This window comes from Meriones unguiculatus, chromosome 3 (genome assembly GCF_030254825.1).
Source record: "Meriones unguiculatus strain TT.TT164.6M chromosome 3, Bangor_MerUng_6.1, whole genome shotgun sequence".
NCBI classification, from domain to species: domain Eukaryota; kingdom Metazoa; phylum Chordata; class Mammalia; order Rodentia; family Muridae; genus Meriones; species Meriones unguiculatus.
The window spans coordinates 24,932,624-24,946,234 of NC_083351.1; the positions used below are offsets into that span (position 1 = coordinate 24,932,624).

At 38.0% G+C, this 13,611-nt stretch overlaps 1 protein-coding gene across 3 annotated transcripts in view; it reads left to right on the forward strand.

The window, feature by feature from the left end:
- Ago3 (argonaute RISC catalytic component 3) overlaps window positions 1–13,284 on the forward strand; it is a 99,401-nt gene extending 86,117 nt beyond the window's left edge. For all 3 annotated transcript variants that reach the window (XM_060379549.1, XM_060379550.1, XM_060379551.1), the window contains one exon: window positions 45–13,284. In XM_060379549.1, the coding sequence (XP_060235532.1) occupies window positions 45–153 (109 nt within the window). In that variant the 3' untranslated portion in view covers window positions 154–13,284. The remainder of the gene's footprint in view (window positions 1–44) is intronic.
- Window positions 13,285–13,611: the final 327 nt, after the last annotated feature.

Consider the following 13,611-nt stretch of genomic DNA (forward strand, 5'->3'; position numbering starts at 1 on the left):
ACATTAGAACAGAATGTTTGTATTCCCTAACCCTTCTCTTACAGTGCTGAAGGAAGCCACGTTTCAGGACAGAGCAATGGACGAGATCCACAAGCTCTTGCCAAGGCTGTACAGATTCACCAAGATACCTTACGCACAATGTACTTCGCCTAACAAGTCCAGGTGTATTCTCCGAGAAGAGCTGAAAGATGAGTCAACATACAATGTATGTTTCCAGTGGGGATGCCTCCAGCCATACAGAAGTCAACATTATGTAGGGGTCTGGTCCTTATGTTGAGTCAAGGAAAATTGTTTACTTTGTCAAGGAACACAGCACCGTTATATGCTAGGAAACCAGCCAGCTGCTTTTTTTTTTCTTTTTTTTTGCAGTCTCCTGTAGGAAGCATCACAGTTGTTTATTTTACTTCTTACACTCTAACCCTTTTAATGCCTTTACCTCAAGTTGCTTGGCAGCACAACTATCTTTGCAAAAAAGTAAAGAAAAAGTGAATGATGGTTTAAAAACACACACCTACACAAATAATGATTGTTTAGTTATATGTGCAGAAAAAGTAATGTGCATTCATCTAGTCTTGTAAAGGAGTCTGTATTTTCAATACACACTGTATACTTCATGTGCATATATATATCTAGATCTAGACTAATGATATATATGTGTCTGTGTATATATATTTTCTAGGTCATTCCACTGGGGAACTTTCTTTTCCTTATTCCCCCCTTAGGCCACCTTCATTTCTTTCACCACCTCCTTTGCCTTCAGCATCTATACTTTTGTCTCTATAGCTACAGATGCCATTCGAAGTAAGGCATGGCAAACTAGATTTCTGTTTTAATTTTATGTACCGTACTCCTAGCTCCTATCTCATGCACAGTTCTGAGTTCTTGGCTCCTGAAGCCATGTTTCTGAGTGTCTGCTCTTTTTTGCTTGGACTCACCTCTGCTGTGTGCACTGTATTCGGAAACAGTGGCAACCTGAGGATTCGTTTCTGCAGTGAGTTTGTTAAAGCTGCTATAAGGACAAAGCCTTGTCAAACATCTTTCTGATCAGTGATGAATATTTTAAAGCCCCTGTTTGTATGAGTTATACCTGGAAATCCTTTAAGGCTTTTATAAAGGGTAAATATTTTAAAAACTGAAACTCTATAGGATGGAAAAAGAAAAGGAATCGGGGTTGTTTTCATTTTGTTTTTTGCTAATTTACTTACTGCCTTCATACCTTAATGTGATTTTCACATATATATATTTTATATATGTGTATATATATAAACATATATGTATGCTGAAGTATAGCTCCTTTTGTTTTTATATTCATTAGAATAGTGCTTTAATAATTATAAGCTGTATTGGCTACATCTTTTATAGAACTGTAATCATGTTTAAGAACTGAGACTAGTTTTTTGCTCTCTTTTAGTGCAATAAGCAGTTTTAAAGGAAAGTTGTCTGTCTTCACCACAGACAACAGGAAGGACAGACACCTATGACATTTAAACAGGGCAAAGTAATACAGCCTTAATTTCAGAAAGAGTTTCACAATTTTCAGTTTTAAAGCAAGTTCTTAAAAAATCATAGTCAAGGGAGAAAAGCCTCACCTAAGAGGTCAGGAACATAGTTGAACTTCAGTTTTTAAAAAACAACAGTGAACAGGTTAAGATTTAAAGATTTTTTTTTAATTGTGTTAAAACATGTCTTACTTACAGAATTGTGCTTCTTTGACTAAAAGGAATCAAGAAAATACTAGATGATTTTTTTTCTATCTTTTTACCAATGTAACTTTCTTTTTAAAATTAAGATGGCAATGACAAAGCAATTTAGGACTTTGATCATTTAAAATTAGTTACATTTCTTAAATGTGGAGAAAACTCTTTAAAAACTTATTTTTCTCCACTTCTTTAATCAATAACTTTAGTTGATTACTCTAAAGCTGTCAAAGCTGAGTTTCTCAGTGATGTCAGGTCCAGGGAATTTTGCACTTTGTAACTCATGACAATTGCCTTTAGATTTCTCTGTTGTCCTTGTTTCCATATGGTTCTGACAGATGCAATGGGCACTGTCAGCCTTTCAGAACTCCAGCTGCACGTGAACAATAATGGATTTAGATCTTTATTTGTGCTCTTACCTTAATCCACTATTATTGCCAATTTACTGTATTTTGAGCCTAAAATCTGAGCCCATGTCCTCCCATAGGCATGAATTCTTTTGTCTCTCTGTCAGAAAACTAAAGAAAGTACTGTATTTTATACATGTATTGCTTTGGAGTATCTAAAAGCAATTCTCAATAATGTTTCAAAGCACTTTACAAAGGATATTTATGTAGTTTATACTTTTTTTTTCCTTCCTTCCACAATATTCCCATCTCATCGCTGGCAAAAGAATACTCCTTACAATATTATTTGGGGTTGTTTTGCTTGCTTGCTTGCTTGTTTTGGAGACAAAGTCTCTGTTGTCCATGCTGGCCTCCAGTACTGGGGCTCCAGCAGTCTTCTCACCTCAGCCTCCCTGGGAGTTGGGACCACAAGGTTCCTGGCATCATGCCTGTGTGTTGGGGAACATGGACAGGAGAAGAGAATGATGCAGCCTCCATGGTAAAAGTTTGACTGGCCTGTGTTTGTTCAGTATAAGTAAAATATCTTCTCTTTTGGCCCCTGCACATATTCATGTGAGGAACTTTAGGGAGCAACTGTCCTTTTCCTGACCTTTGATTTCATACATGCCAGAGGGAAGCCCTTACTTTAACTCTTATTTGAAAAGATTCTTTAAGGGGAATATTTTTTTCTAATATGTAAGATTTTAATCTTTTGAATGATTTCTTTTTGTAGAATGCACTTACATTGTTCAGTCTTGCTAGTTTAAGAAAACTTAGAATATGTAGAGTATATTTCTATTTTACCTACTAATAAACTGGTATACCAAACCTAATGCCAACAAACTTTGTGTTTAGAATTTTAAGATAAAAAGGCTTATGGAAAATACTTCTTGAATTTATAACTAATTATTTTTACACTTCTGGGTAGAATTCCCAATCTTTTTACTAAGCTCCTTTAGTTTAAACATCATGAAACCATAGTAACTTTTGTTTTCTACCCCTACTCTTGCTCACTAGTTGATGAATGTTGGCCTGAAGTTTTTTTATGGTATGTCTCATAAGACTGACGAAAATGTCAATCTAATCAACTTGTATAATTAATCTTCATGTGAAGAAAAGTTGGGAAACTAATGTTTATTCTTGATGGCAAATGTGTCTGTGGAGTGTGCATGTTACATGTCTCTGTATTACAGTATCAAAGCACTGGCATTGAGACCATATGTTGATAATTCTATAGCTGCTATATTTATTTACATAGAGTCTGACCTTTGCTGCACTAAACAGTAAGGAGATGAGTAAGAAGCCAGACTGGTGTCAGATCCTTTGACTTCTTAGATAAGTTTAGGGATGTAAAATATGAAGGTAACAAACAGTAGGTACTTGAAACAGGGCTAGTTTCAATCTAATAACAGAATACCTTTGCTCTAGAAATGTAGACTTTTACGTTGACAGTCTACAAAGTTTTCTCAGTCCTTGCCTTTGGCACACTTTTACAGAAATGTGGATGGCCTTTTGTTTTATTGATAATTATCTTTTAACAAGTTTTCCAGGAAAAAAATAGTCTGGAAACATCTCTGCTTATGAAATATTAGTTTACTTTTCTTCCTAAAGAGAATCTAGAAGGGACTCCAATAGGAATGTTCTGTGTGTTTTAGAAGGTACTTGGTAAAGATTCATCTTTACCTTCTAGCAAGGAGACTTTTCACCTTCAAAAGACCCATACTAGTTTTCCAAGCCAAGCTCTCTTTGGTCCCCACAGGCTAATATGGACTTGCACATTGTCCTGTGGATCTTAGGATAGCAGACTTGAGGTGTGTCTTAGGAATCAGAAACTAGCTAATGTTGAGTAGAAATGGCTCCAAGATCTCAGTCAGGAACAGGGTTAGCACTTGGAGACCAACAATTGAAGTGAAGCCCAGAGAGAGGCCTAACCAAAACATGGGGTGGGGCTTTTCATGTGCTTAATTCTTAGGAAATTCACCGAGCTAGCCATTTGGACACTAGTAGAGTAGTTCCCTTTCTGTTTCAAACCTTGATAGTAATGTTTTGCCAAGAAGTTTAACTGACATCTCAGCATAATTATCACTGGGTGTCATTAAACTGAGTTATATGTTCAATTAAGCCAGGTGTAAGGCACACCTATAATCCCATCCCCCGGGAGCATCAGGAATTCAAGGCCAGCCTCAGCTACATGAGACCATGTCTCAAAACAACAGCAAAGAGTTTGTTTACCTTGTCCCTGTAGGTACTCTCCTGTTGCAGAGAAAGGCTACTCTTCACAGTTCAGTTTAAGTAGTTTACTTACCTCTTATGAGTTAAGTGAACTCGTCAAAAAAAGACAGTTCACTTGCCCAACATTCTTGATTCAGCTGCTTTATCCATATGAAGTGTTAGTCCTTTTCCCTTTGGGGGAATTTGTAGATATTTTTCAAGATTTAATAAAAACAGTTGGAGAACTTTACATTGAGTGAGGTCTTCCTGAGTCATGCTATAATCCTAATTTAGTGTCTTTGTTTTCCTTTCCACTTAACACATAAGCATTTCTGTGATTCTGTAAGAGCCACAAACTAAGCCAAGAATAAGTATGTAAAGTCGATACAGTGGGCAGGGAGAGGGCTTAGCAAGTAAAGGCACTCACCATCAAGCCTGAGAACTCAGCTGAGTCCAAGCCTTGGTGCCCTAGTAGTGAAAGAGAGAGCCAATTCCCATAAGTGTCCTCTGACCTCCATTCACACGCCATGGCACCACTCATGCAGGCTCAAGCAGATGTGTGTTCACACATGCAAAAAAATAAATGTACTTTTAAATTCTTTAATTTTAAGTCAGTATAAAAATCAGAAAGGCAGCTGGACTTAGTGCAAGCCTGTGATCCCAGTATTCCAAAGGCTAAGGCCAGAGCATCTAGAGTTTAAGACCAATCTTGGCCAGTTTGAGGCCAGTCTGTGATATAGTAATAGTCTGTCCCCGACTCTGCCAAACCCCCTTGCCCAAAAAAGAAAAACACAAGACAAAAGAAATCAGAAAGATAATTGTCTCTAAAGAATCTTGGCAATGATAGATGTGATGCTGTGATTAAATAAGCCCAAGCTGAGTCCTGGGGGAGGAAGGTGTTCTATACATAAACAAACTGCATCACAAGAGGAAAATTATTTTTACTTTTATTCCTACTTCTAAAAATGCTACCTTTAGCCAGGTGCACGGGGGTACACACCTGTAATCCCAGCACTCAGAGAGGCAGAGGCTAGTAGGTCTCTGAGTTCGAGGCCAGCCCGGCCTACAAAGCAAGTCCAAGACAGCCAGAGCTATCATACAGAAAAAACTCTGTCTTGAAAAACCAAAGTAAATAAACAAATTAAAATGGTACATTTTACGTTTGTAATTTTCCCTGTAAGTCAGCAATTTTAAAATGAACAAGGCTTCTGTTGATATTATCTATGGCCAGTTGAAATTTACCTCACCCATTGAAAAGAGTGCCCTAGAGTTTTATATTACCAATTAAGTCTTAAGACTATTTTGTTCTTGAAGCATGGAAGTTACTGACTTGAATAAAAGGATGGTGAACTTCAGTTTGGAAGGTTGGATTACCAGTAGAAGATGGTGTTAAAGTTAACAAACAGTGTGACAAAATTAGGATCTTCTCAAATTGTCCAGCCAGCCAGTGTACTCCATTCCTTTTTGAAACCAATGTCTAAAGTCTGCTATCATCCTGTGTTAGGGTCTCAGTAAAGAGGTCTTTCAGGGTAGACACTGAATTTGGGGTTTAAATCCTTTTTAAAATAAAGGTGGCTCTTAGAAAGTGCCTTTTCTGAAGATGGTGCTGTAGATTTTTGTTTCAAATAGCATAATGCTAAAAATTTTAAAGATAATTTAGAATACCAAGAGTATGACAGCTTCATATAAATAATGTTATTTGTTGTCCTGAATATGGCCTAGAGAACCAAGGGACTTTTATGTAGTAACATGTCTAAGTCAATGCTCACCAAATAGATTCTGTAAATTTAAAAGTATAATTTTTAATTCTCAGCTACGTTTGAAATAATGTATGAGGTACATAAGATAACAGGTGTAATAAGTGCCGCAAGGCAGGGGTACCGTGCTGGAAACTGTTATTATGAGCTCCTTTTCCCTTCTGCATGGATTACCTCCTGACCTAATCTATCCTAATGACTCATCATTGAGGAAGAGTACTTACAAAGGAAAGAGGTACATCACTGAGATCAGTTTAAGAGAGAAAGCAAAGTGATTACAGCTCTATCTGTAGGGAAATTCCATTTTCTAGACACTAGTGACTACTTTAAATGATTCCTGTTCTTCTGGGGTGGAAGGATGGTGGAAAATGGCAGAAAGAGGGCGTGGTTGTGGTTTAAGAAGCGTAACTCACTGGAGGAGTACATGCCTCCTTAGCACATGCAAAGCCCTGATTGTGTCCCTAGCACTAGAGAAAGAAAAAAATGCAAATTTGCACTGGGGGCGGGGAATAAGCATAGTAAGACCATTCAAGCTCACTAGGAACTCAGTCATCTGTTAGAAAGCAGCTTTTCCTTACAGCAAAAAAAGCATAAGTAGCACAAAAGTTCAGCTTAACCAATTTCTGCTTGTGAATCTGGTGAGCATTCCTTCAGAAGATAACTACACTAACAACCAACAGAAAACACCACATCTCAGTAACCCTGTATGCTGTATTATGTAATAATGATGGTAAATTATACCGATTATCTGGCATGTACTGTGTCTGTTTGCACATTAAACTTTCATTTTTATGTCTTAATAGCAATTAGTAGTTTATTTTTAAGATTAATTTTTCTATTGTGACATTTATATTTATTGGCAATTTGTGTGCAACTTTTGTACTTTGCCCAGGTGTTGGATTTAAGGTATTTTATTTTTATAGATATTTCTAGTTTTTTTCTTTCTTTGTAACATTAGCAGAAATTGAGATGGTATATTAATATATCAACCAAACTACTAATTCTATATAGTTTGGATTTTTACCAATAAACTATTAATGCTATTTTCTAATTTAGAATATTTAATATTTTATATAACGGGCATTAAAGACAGTCTTCAAGTGGATTTCTACATATAGATAGGAAGAAGGGTCTCCTAAGTTAGGCTTGTTTTTCTCCTTCATTTGGTAGCAGACTAACACTAACAAACTGGATTTATTTTACTTGATTGTAGTTTGGGGAAAGTTGTCAAATAAATGATTATTTAGTTTCTTTTTTAAGCCTAAGGCACATCGTTCAAGATTGTGATTCATTTTTATAGTCAGGAAGACAAATAGAAAAGGATATACAAGTTGTTGATAATTGACTATGAAATGGTATTTTCCTTCCCATAATTGTTTGGAAAATTTGCTACCCTGAACTTTCCTAGAATAGTTTTAAAGTTGATTCAACCCTGAGTATCTGTGAATAAAGAGTATAGGTGTCAGGGAAGAGCAGGCATAGACTGATAGAGTAGTTCAGCTAATTAAAATTTACCTCAGTAGGTTGTGAGTGATGGTGCATGGCTTTAATTGCAGTACTCAAGAGGCAGAGGCAGGCTGATCTCTGTAAATTGCAGGCCAGCCTTGGCTGCTTAGTGAGTTCCAGGCCAGCTGGAACATACTGAGACTTTATCTCCAAAAATACAAAAATCAACAACAAAAGTTTAACTGAGTAGTAACATGAACTAATTGAAAAGCAGTGAAAAGTATGATTATAGAATATTAATTTCAAGTGTATATAATAATGCAGTGTTTTAGTAGATCAGTATCATTTATATTGGCACATTAACTCCTTTAAATATAAGAATATGAAAAAGATGTATTCCCTTAAGAAGGAAAAATATTTCCATCATATTTTCACATTCTTAATTTGCTTGGTAAGGAATTATTCTTTCCTGTGAAAAATGAAAAGACAATTTATACCCTTTCTTGAATTTTTAAAAGTCAAATTATTGAAGCTGAATGCATTTTACTTCTCTCACTATATTCTGTTCTTCCACTGAGAGGGAAGAATATGGGAAAATTTTAAGTACTTGCAAATAGGAAAATATTTTAATAATAAGTAAAAACTTACACTGAAAAATGAATCAGCATGTGATTTCATGTAGACGTTAGCTAAATCATTTCTGCATTTTTCTAGTTACATACATTGCTTTATTATGTACCTTCTGAGTTCCTTCCTTCCTTCACCCCCAGAATAAGTACTCATTGAATGTCAATGCTCTGATCTTAAGAGCTTGTTAACTATTAAGTACAGACTACTTCAACTTTTTTTTTTCTGCAAGTATAGATAGGTACCCTTAATTACTGTTTGTAACGTCAATTTTATCATATTTCAGCATTGTTCTGGATAGATGGGCATACAGTTCTTTTAGACTAATGTTTTAAAGACTGTCTGTAATCTAGTTTTCCTTTCTGACAGCTTTTGGGTACCAGAGCTTCCATGGAAGGCTCCACACAGCCAAATACCTGGCATCATTGCCACATTAACAGTGAAATACTGGGTGGCTTGTTTAAAGTTTACAGTCCACTTCTTCAGAACCAAGTATCTGTGCAGTGATGTGTAGGTCATCCCATAACAGAACCTTCAGGAACAGTCTTGTGAGTAAAGAGGATGGGCAAGTTGGTCAGAAGACCTCCCTGTGTTTGTTTTATTCTTCCAAGTTACAGGCTGTGTGCAAGTTCATAATTTGCGGTTTAAGAGGGCTACATCAGTGGCTGGGGATGTGGCTTATACACAAGAGTGCTTGCCTAGCATGCATAACACCCTGAGTTCAACCCTAGTGGTTCACAAATTGGGCTTGGTGACACACTCCCGTAATCCCAGTACTCAGGAGGACCAGAGTTCAAGATCATATTCGATTACATACTGAGTTGGGGGCCATCCTCGGATACTCGTGACAATCTGCCTCAGAGACTAGGCAGGGAAATTACTCTGGCATTTCGTGCCTAAAGTTTTCAATTTCATGACTTGTTTGGAAAACAAACAAAACTGCCTTGAATTAACCATTTGATAATCTTCAGCTCAAAGAAGGAGTGGCTCACATGTGTTGTGTATGTGACCCTGCCTTTATCAAAAGGATCTGTGAAAACGGGAGACATTCCTAAAGACAGTGACCAGTGAGACTGTGAGAGCAGGTAGTGAAGGAAAACAAGGTTCCGTTTCTTTGCTGGGATCCTAGAAACCATATAATTATTATTTTCCAAGTTTGTAAAAATCACAGATAATGGAGCAGTTGTTGCTGTTTGCCACAGATGTCAAGGAGGGGTTTGTAATGGAGACCTTGAAATGGACCTGCTTGTCCCAAGCCCAGAGCTGTGCCTGATCTAACATCGTAGAAGTCACCTCTGCATTATAGTGAGATCTCATGAAGTGATTCTCCTTAAGTGGGAGCCTGCGTTGCTGTAGCTTTGGTGGGTCTCTCCTTCGAAAACCCCAGTCTGGGCCTGGCCAGACTTTCCTGTAAGGACTTGGGGGAAGCACTGGTAGGTTAGAATGAAGGAACAATCTGCACAAATGGTCCCATCTGGTTTGGTGCCAGGGAGTTAGTAAGAGGAAACTCTGGGTTTTGTAGCAATAGACGTGATCTCTGATGATGACTAATTGCAAGTACCTCCCTTTTCACAATCAGGGAATGATCCTATTGTTATGAGGACCTTGCAAACCAACATGTGTTCTTTCCACATTCAGAAACTAGGAACACAGAAGCCTAGTGGTTACTTCAGTGGTAAAGCACAAGCATTGCAAGCACAGACCTGCCACTCCCCCTTTCCAAAAACCAACCCCAAGAACAGCAAGCATGAACTGTTGGAATCTTTTAGAATAGAGATTGTCTGAAATCCTTCCAGGTGCCCAGGGCACAGCATTTTCTCCTTTTTAAACAAAACAAAAAGGTTTATAGGCAGTTTGCATAGACCTATACTATGGGTAAATAATTGGGGAAGAAAGGCCATTTGCCTGAAGTTCCTGCTTGATCAAAAGGCAATTTTAGCCAGGCATAGTGGCACCCATCTTTAATCTCAACATACCAGAAGGCAGGGCAGTCTCTGATTTTGAGACCAGCCTGGTCTGCTCACAAGCTTCAGACCAAGAAAAAGAAGTTTCTTATTTTTTTTTTAATACATGGTTTCTTAAATATATTTTTAAATAGTTGAATTGGCTAATACTCAGACAACTTGTTCTTCTTAATTTACATATTTCTTGCTTTCTTAAACTGTCTATTCCTCTTAACTTGGATATTTATTTGACTGCAGTTGTTATAGAGATGTATTTATCACTTTCAACTTCTTGGTGTGTATAAAAATGTATACAAAAAGTATTTTAGGGCCTAGAGAGAGATGCTCAACTGTTAAGAGCATTTGCTGTTCTGTCAGAACCTGAGTTCGGTTCCCAGTACCCACACTGACAGCTCACAAATGCCTCACTCTAGCCCTTGAGGGATCTGATTCCCCCTCCTGGCCTTAGTGGGCACACACACACACACACATGCACACACACAAACACACATGCGTGCGCTCACATGTGCGCTAGGTCATACATTTGAGTCTCAGGTCAGCCTGGGCAATATAAGACCCTGTCTCTAGAAAAAAAAAAAAAATCCAACCCATTTCTAGTCAGGCCCAGGTTGTAAGAGGAACATAAAGTGTTTTCAAATGTGACTTTTGAAAGGTCACAACTCAAAAGGGACTATTGAGAAATTATTTATACCTTTGAGGGCCAGAGACTTGGGTGTCGCTCACAGTAGCTCTGCATTCCTCAGGCATTTTCTTTACTCTCTCCCCATGGCTCCCTGTAGTGATGGTACCTGCCCTCACCTACCTCACCAGTCTTCTCGAGAATCAATCTGTTTGTGAATAACACTTGACTTCCCCAAAGGAAAGGCTATTCAGAAGTTCAGAGTCATAGAGAAGGTTCTGAGGGTTCCTTTCCAGTTGGTCTCTGTGGAAGTGTCTTCATTATGGTAGGTCCTTTTATGAACCAAGTGTGAGAAGCATGGAGGCATTCTGATGTGGTTTTCCAGGGTGTCCCATCCCTTCCCTGCCAGATGTCCAGGGCATGGGCACAGTCTTTCTTTGTAATAATCCCTCGCAAAAACATACGTTTTCCAAAACCAAATTTCTTTCGGTGGTGCTGAAGTGGTTGCAGCTACACTTTGAGTTAAGGGTGAAGCCAGCAGGCTCCCAGATTTAACTTGACCTGTCATCTCCAGGTGCCTGTGTTTCTTGTCTGCCCCAGCTGCTGTTCTGCGGGGCCTTACTCATCCTGTGCTTCTTGGCAGATGTTTGGCACCTTTCCTTGGGAGAGGTTGGCAGGTTCTAAGAGAAAAGTGTGCTGATTTCATTTATCACTTTACAGAATGGAACTGTGCTCTACTTTAAAAACTCTAATCATTTATCTCTAAAAGTTAAAACATAAGCCAGCCACCTCTAGTTCCAGTATGCAGGAGGCTGCAGCAGGCAGATCACCAGTCTGAGGCCAAGCCTACTTAGGGAGACCCTCTCTCAAAAGTCAGAGAGACAGACTGGCTGCAGGTGACATTGGATAAATGACCCAGGGATCCTATGGAGTATAGACAGGACCTTACATTTCAATGGACTTCAACAAGAAACCCATTTCCATGTAGGATGGGGGCTCCTGTGTCTAGGAAGGGCATATCACCACAGGTATGAACAGTGCATTTTTGCAACAGACAAGTTTGTTGCTTTTGTTTTTGTTTTTTAAAGAAAAAAGGATATATGTTAAGTATACAGGGTATGGATGAATTCAGTGTTTATTCTTATCTCTACTGATACTGACCTTTCATTCCCACAAACATTTGGACCTTTCCAACTTCTTGCTAAGAAATACGGCATCTGTGATTAGTTTAATAGAACAGTTAGAGTTACAAGGTGAGAAGTTGGAAAGTTTTCTGCTTAAAAATAAAAAAATAAAAAAAAAAGCTAGGTTGGTGACTCACACCTGTAATCCCAGCACTTGGAAGGTAGAGGTAAGATAGGAGGCTTATCTTAATTTCCAGGCCAGCCGTGACTTTGTAGCGAGACCCATCTCAAAAAAAAAAAAAAAAAAAAAAAAAAAAAAAAAAAAATCCACTGTGTGCAGTGCAATAGCTAACACTGATACATCAGAACACTGTTGAATGTTTGTACTGTAATGAGTAGCTTTAATGTCTCTCTCAGTTATGGACCCATAAAAGTATTACTGTATCTTCTAAATAAATATCTGTGTGAACTAACATGTGGGTGCATCTGTAGGCTGTTATGTGTGTCTATATGAATACTTTGTAACACTATATGGATTCGTGTTAAATAGACAAAATAATATATTGTTTCTTTCATGTTGGGAAGACTAAAATGGCAGTATGACCATTCCCTTGCAACCCTACCCCTCATTCAAGATTCCCTTGTACACAAAGGGTTATTAACTGCTCCTACTTTATACAATTGCTGCTTCATTTAAACCCTGGTAATGGAGTAAGAGCTAACGTTCTTCTTAAAGGGATCTCTTTGAGGAATGAAACGTAAATTAGAAGACATGTTGGAAGGTGGAGCCACCTACAAAGTGTCCTCCATATGGGTAGCCTTTTGAACTTACCTTTTAATCACCTTGACCACGTGTGCCTATTTGTATTACAGATGTGAACTTCTATTTCAGAGTTAATAAGAGAATGTTTTGAAACCAAAATATTACATAAATTCAGAGTAATCTTTCCCACCCTCTTCTCATATTCCCAGCTCTTGCCAAATATTCCTGCCGACAACAGGGCACAACATGGGGTTCTAACCCCCTTCCTCACCATCCCTTCCCACAGTAGCTCTGACATATGCCTGAGCTCTCCTCATAGTCTTTGTTGGCTTTTCATAAGAAACAATAGTTTACTATAGCGTTTAGACTGCAGCATTTCATGTTTGTCTATCTGCTGCCTTTTTACATATTTGGCTACATGCTAACATCAGGTAAGACACTGGAATGGGTCTGATCTGTGTGTTACTATGGGACCAGAAAAGATACAGGATGGTGAACTTGGCTGCCATATTTATGAAGAGGAATTGGAACTCTGTTGGGAGTGATGTGTGTGATGACTATGTCATTAGAGTCACCAAATGTTGAATTATCACTGTGTACTGGGTACCAGACTCTGATCTGTCATGTTAACTCCTTAAAGATGATATGTGAATATTGAGAGCAGAAAGCTAATAAAGTTTTTAATCAAAAGTGCTTTGTCTTTGGTATTTCTAACTTGGTATGAAATATTCTACTTTCAGCTTACCCTAAAAAATTATTTCAAGGGCTGGAGAGATGGCTCAGAGGTTAAGAACACTCGCTGTTCTTCCAAAGGTCCCGAGTTCAATTCCCAGCAACCACATGGTGGCTCATAACCATCTATAGTAAGATCTGGTGTGCAGGCAGAATGTTGTATAAATAATAAATAAATCTTTTTTTAAAATTTATTTCAAAACCATATGTGTGAAGTTGAGCTTGAAGAAGCTGGTTTTAAACAGTTTGATTATATATAACACTTATGTTAAAGCAGTGCTCATG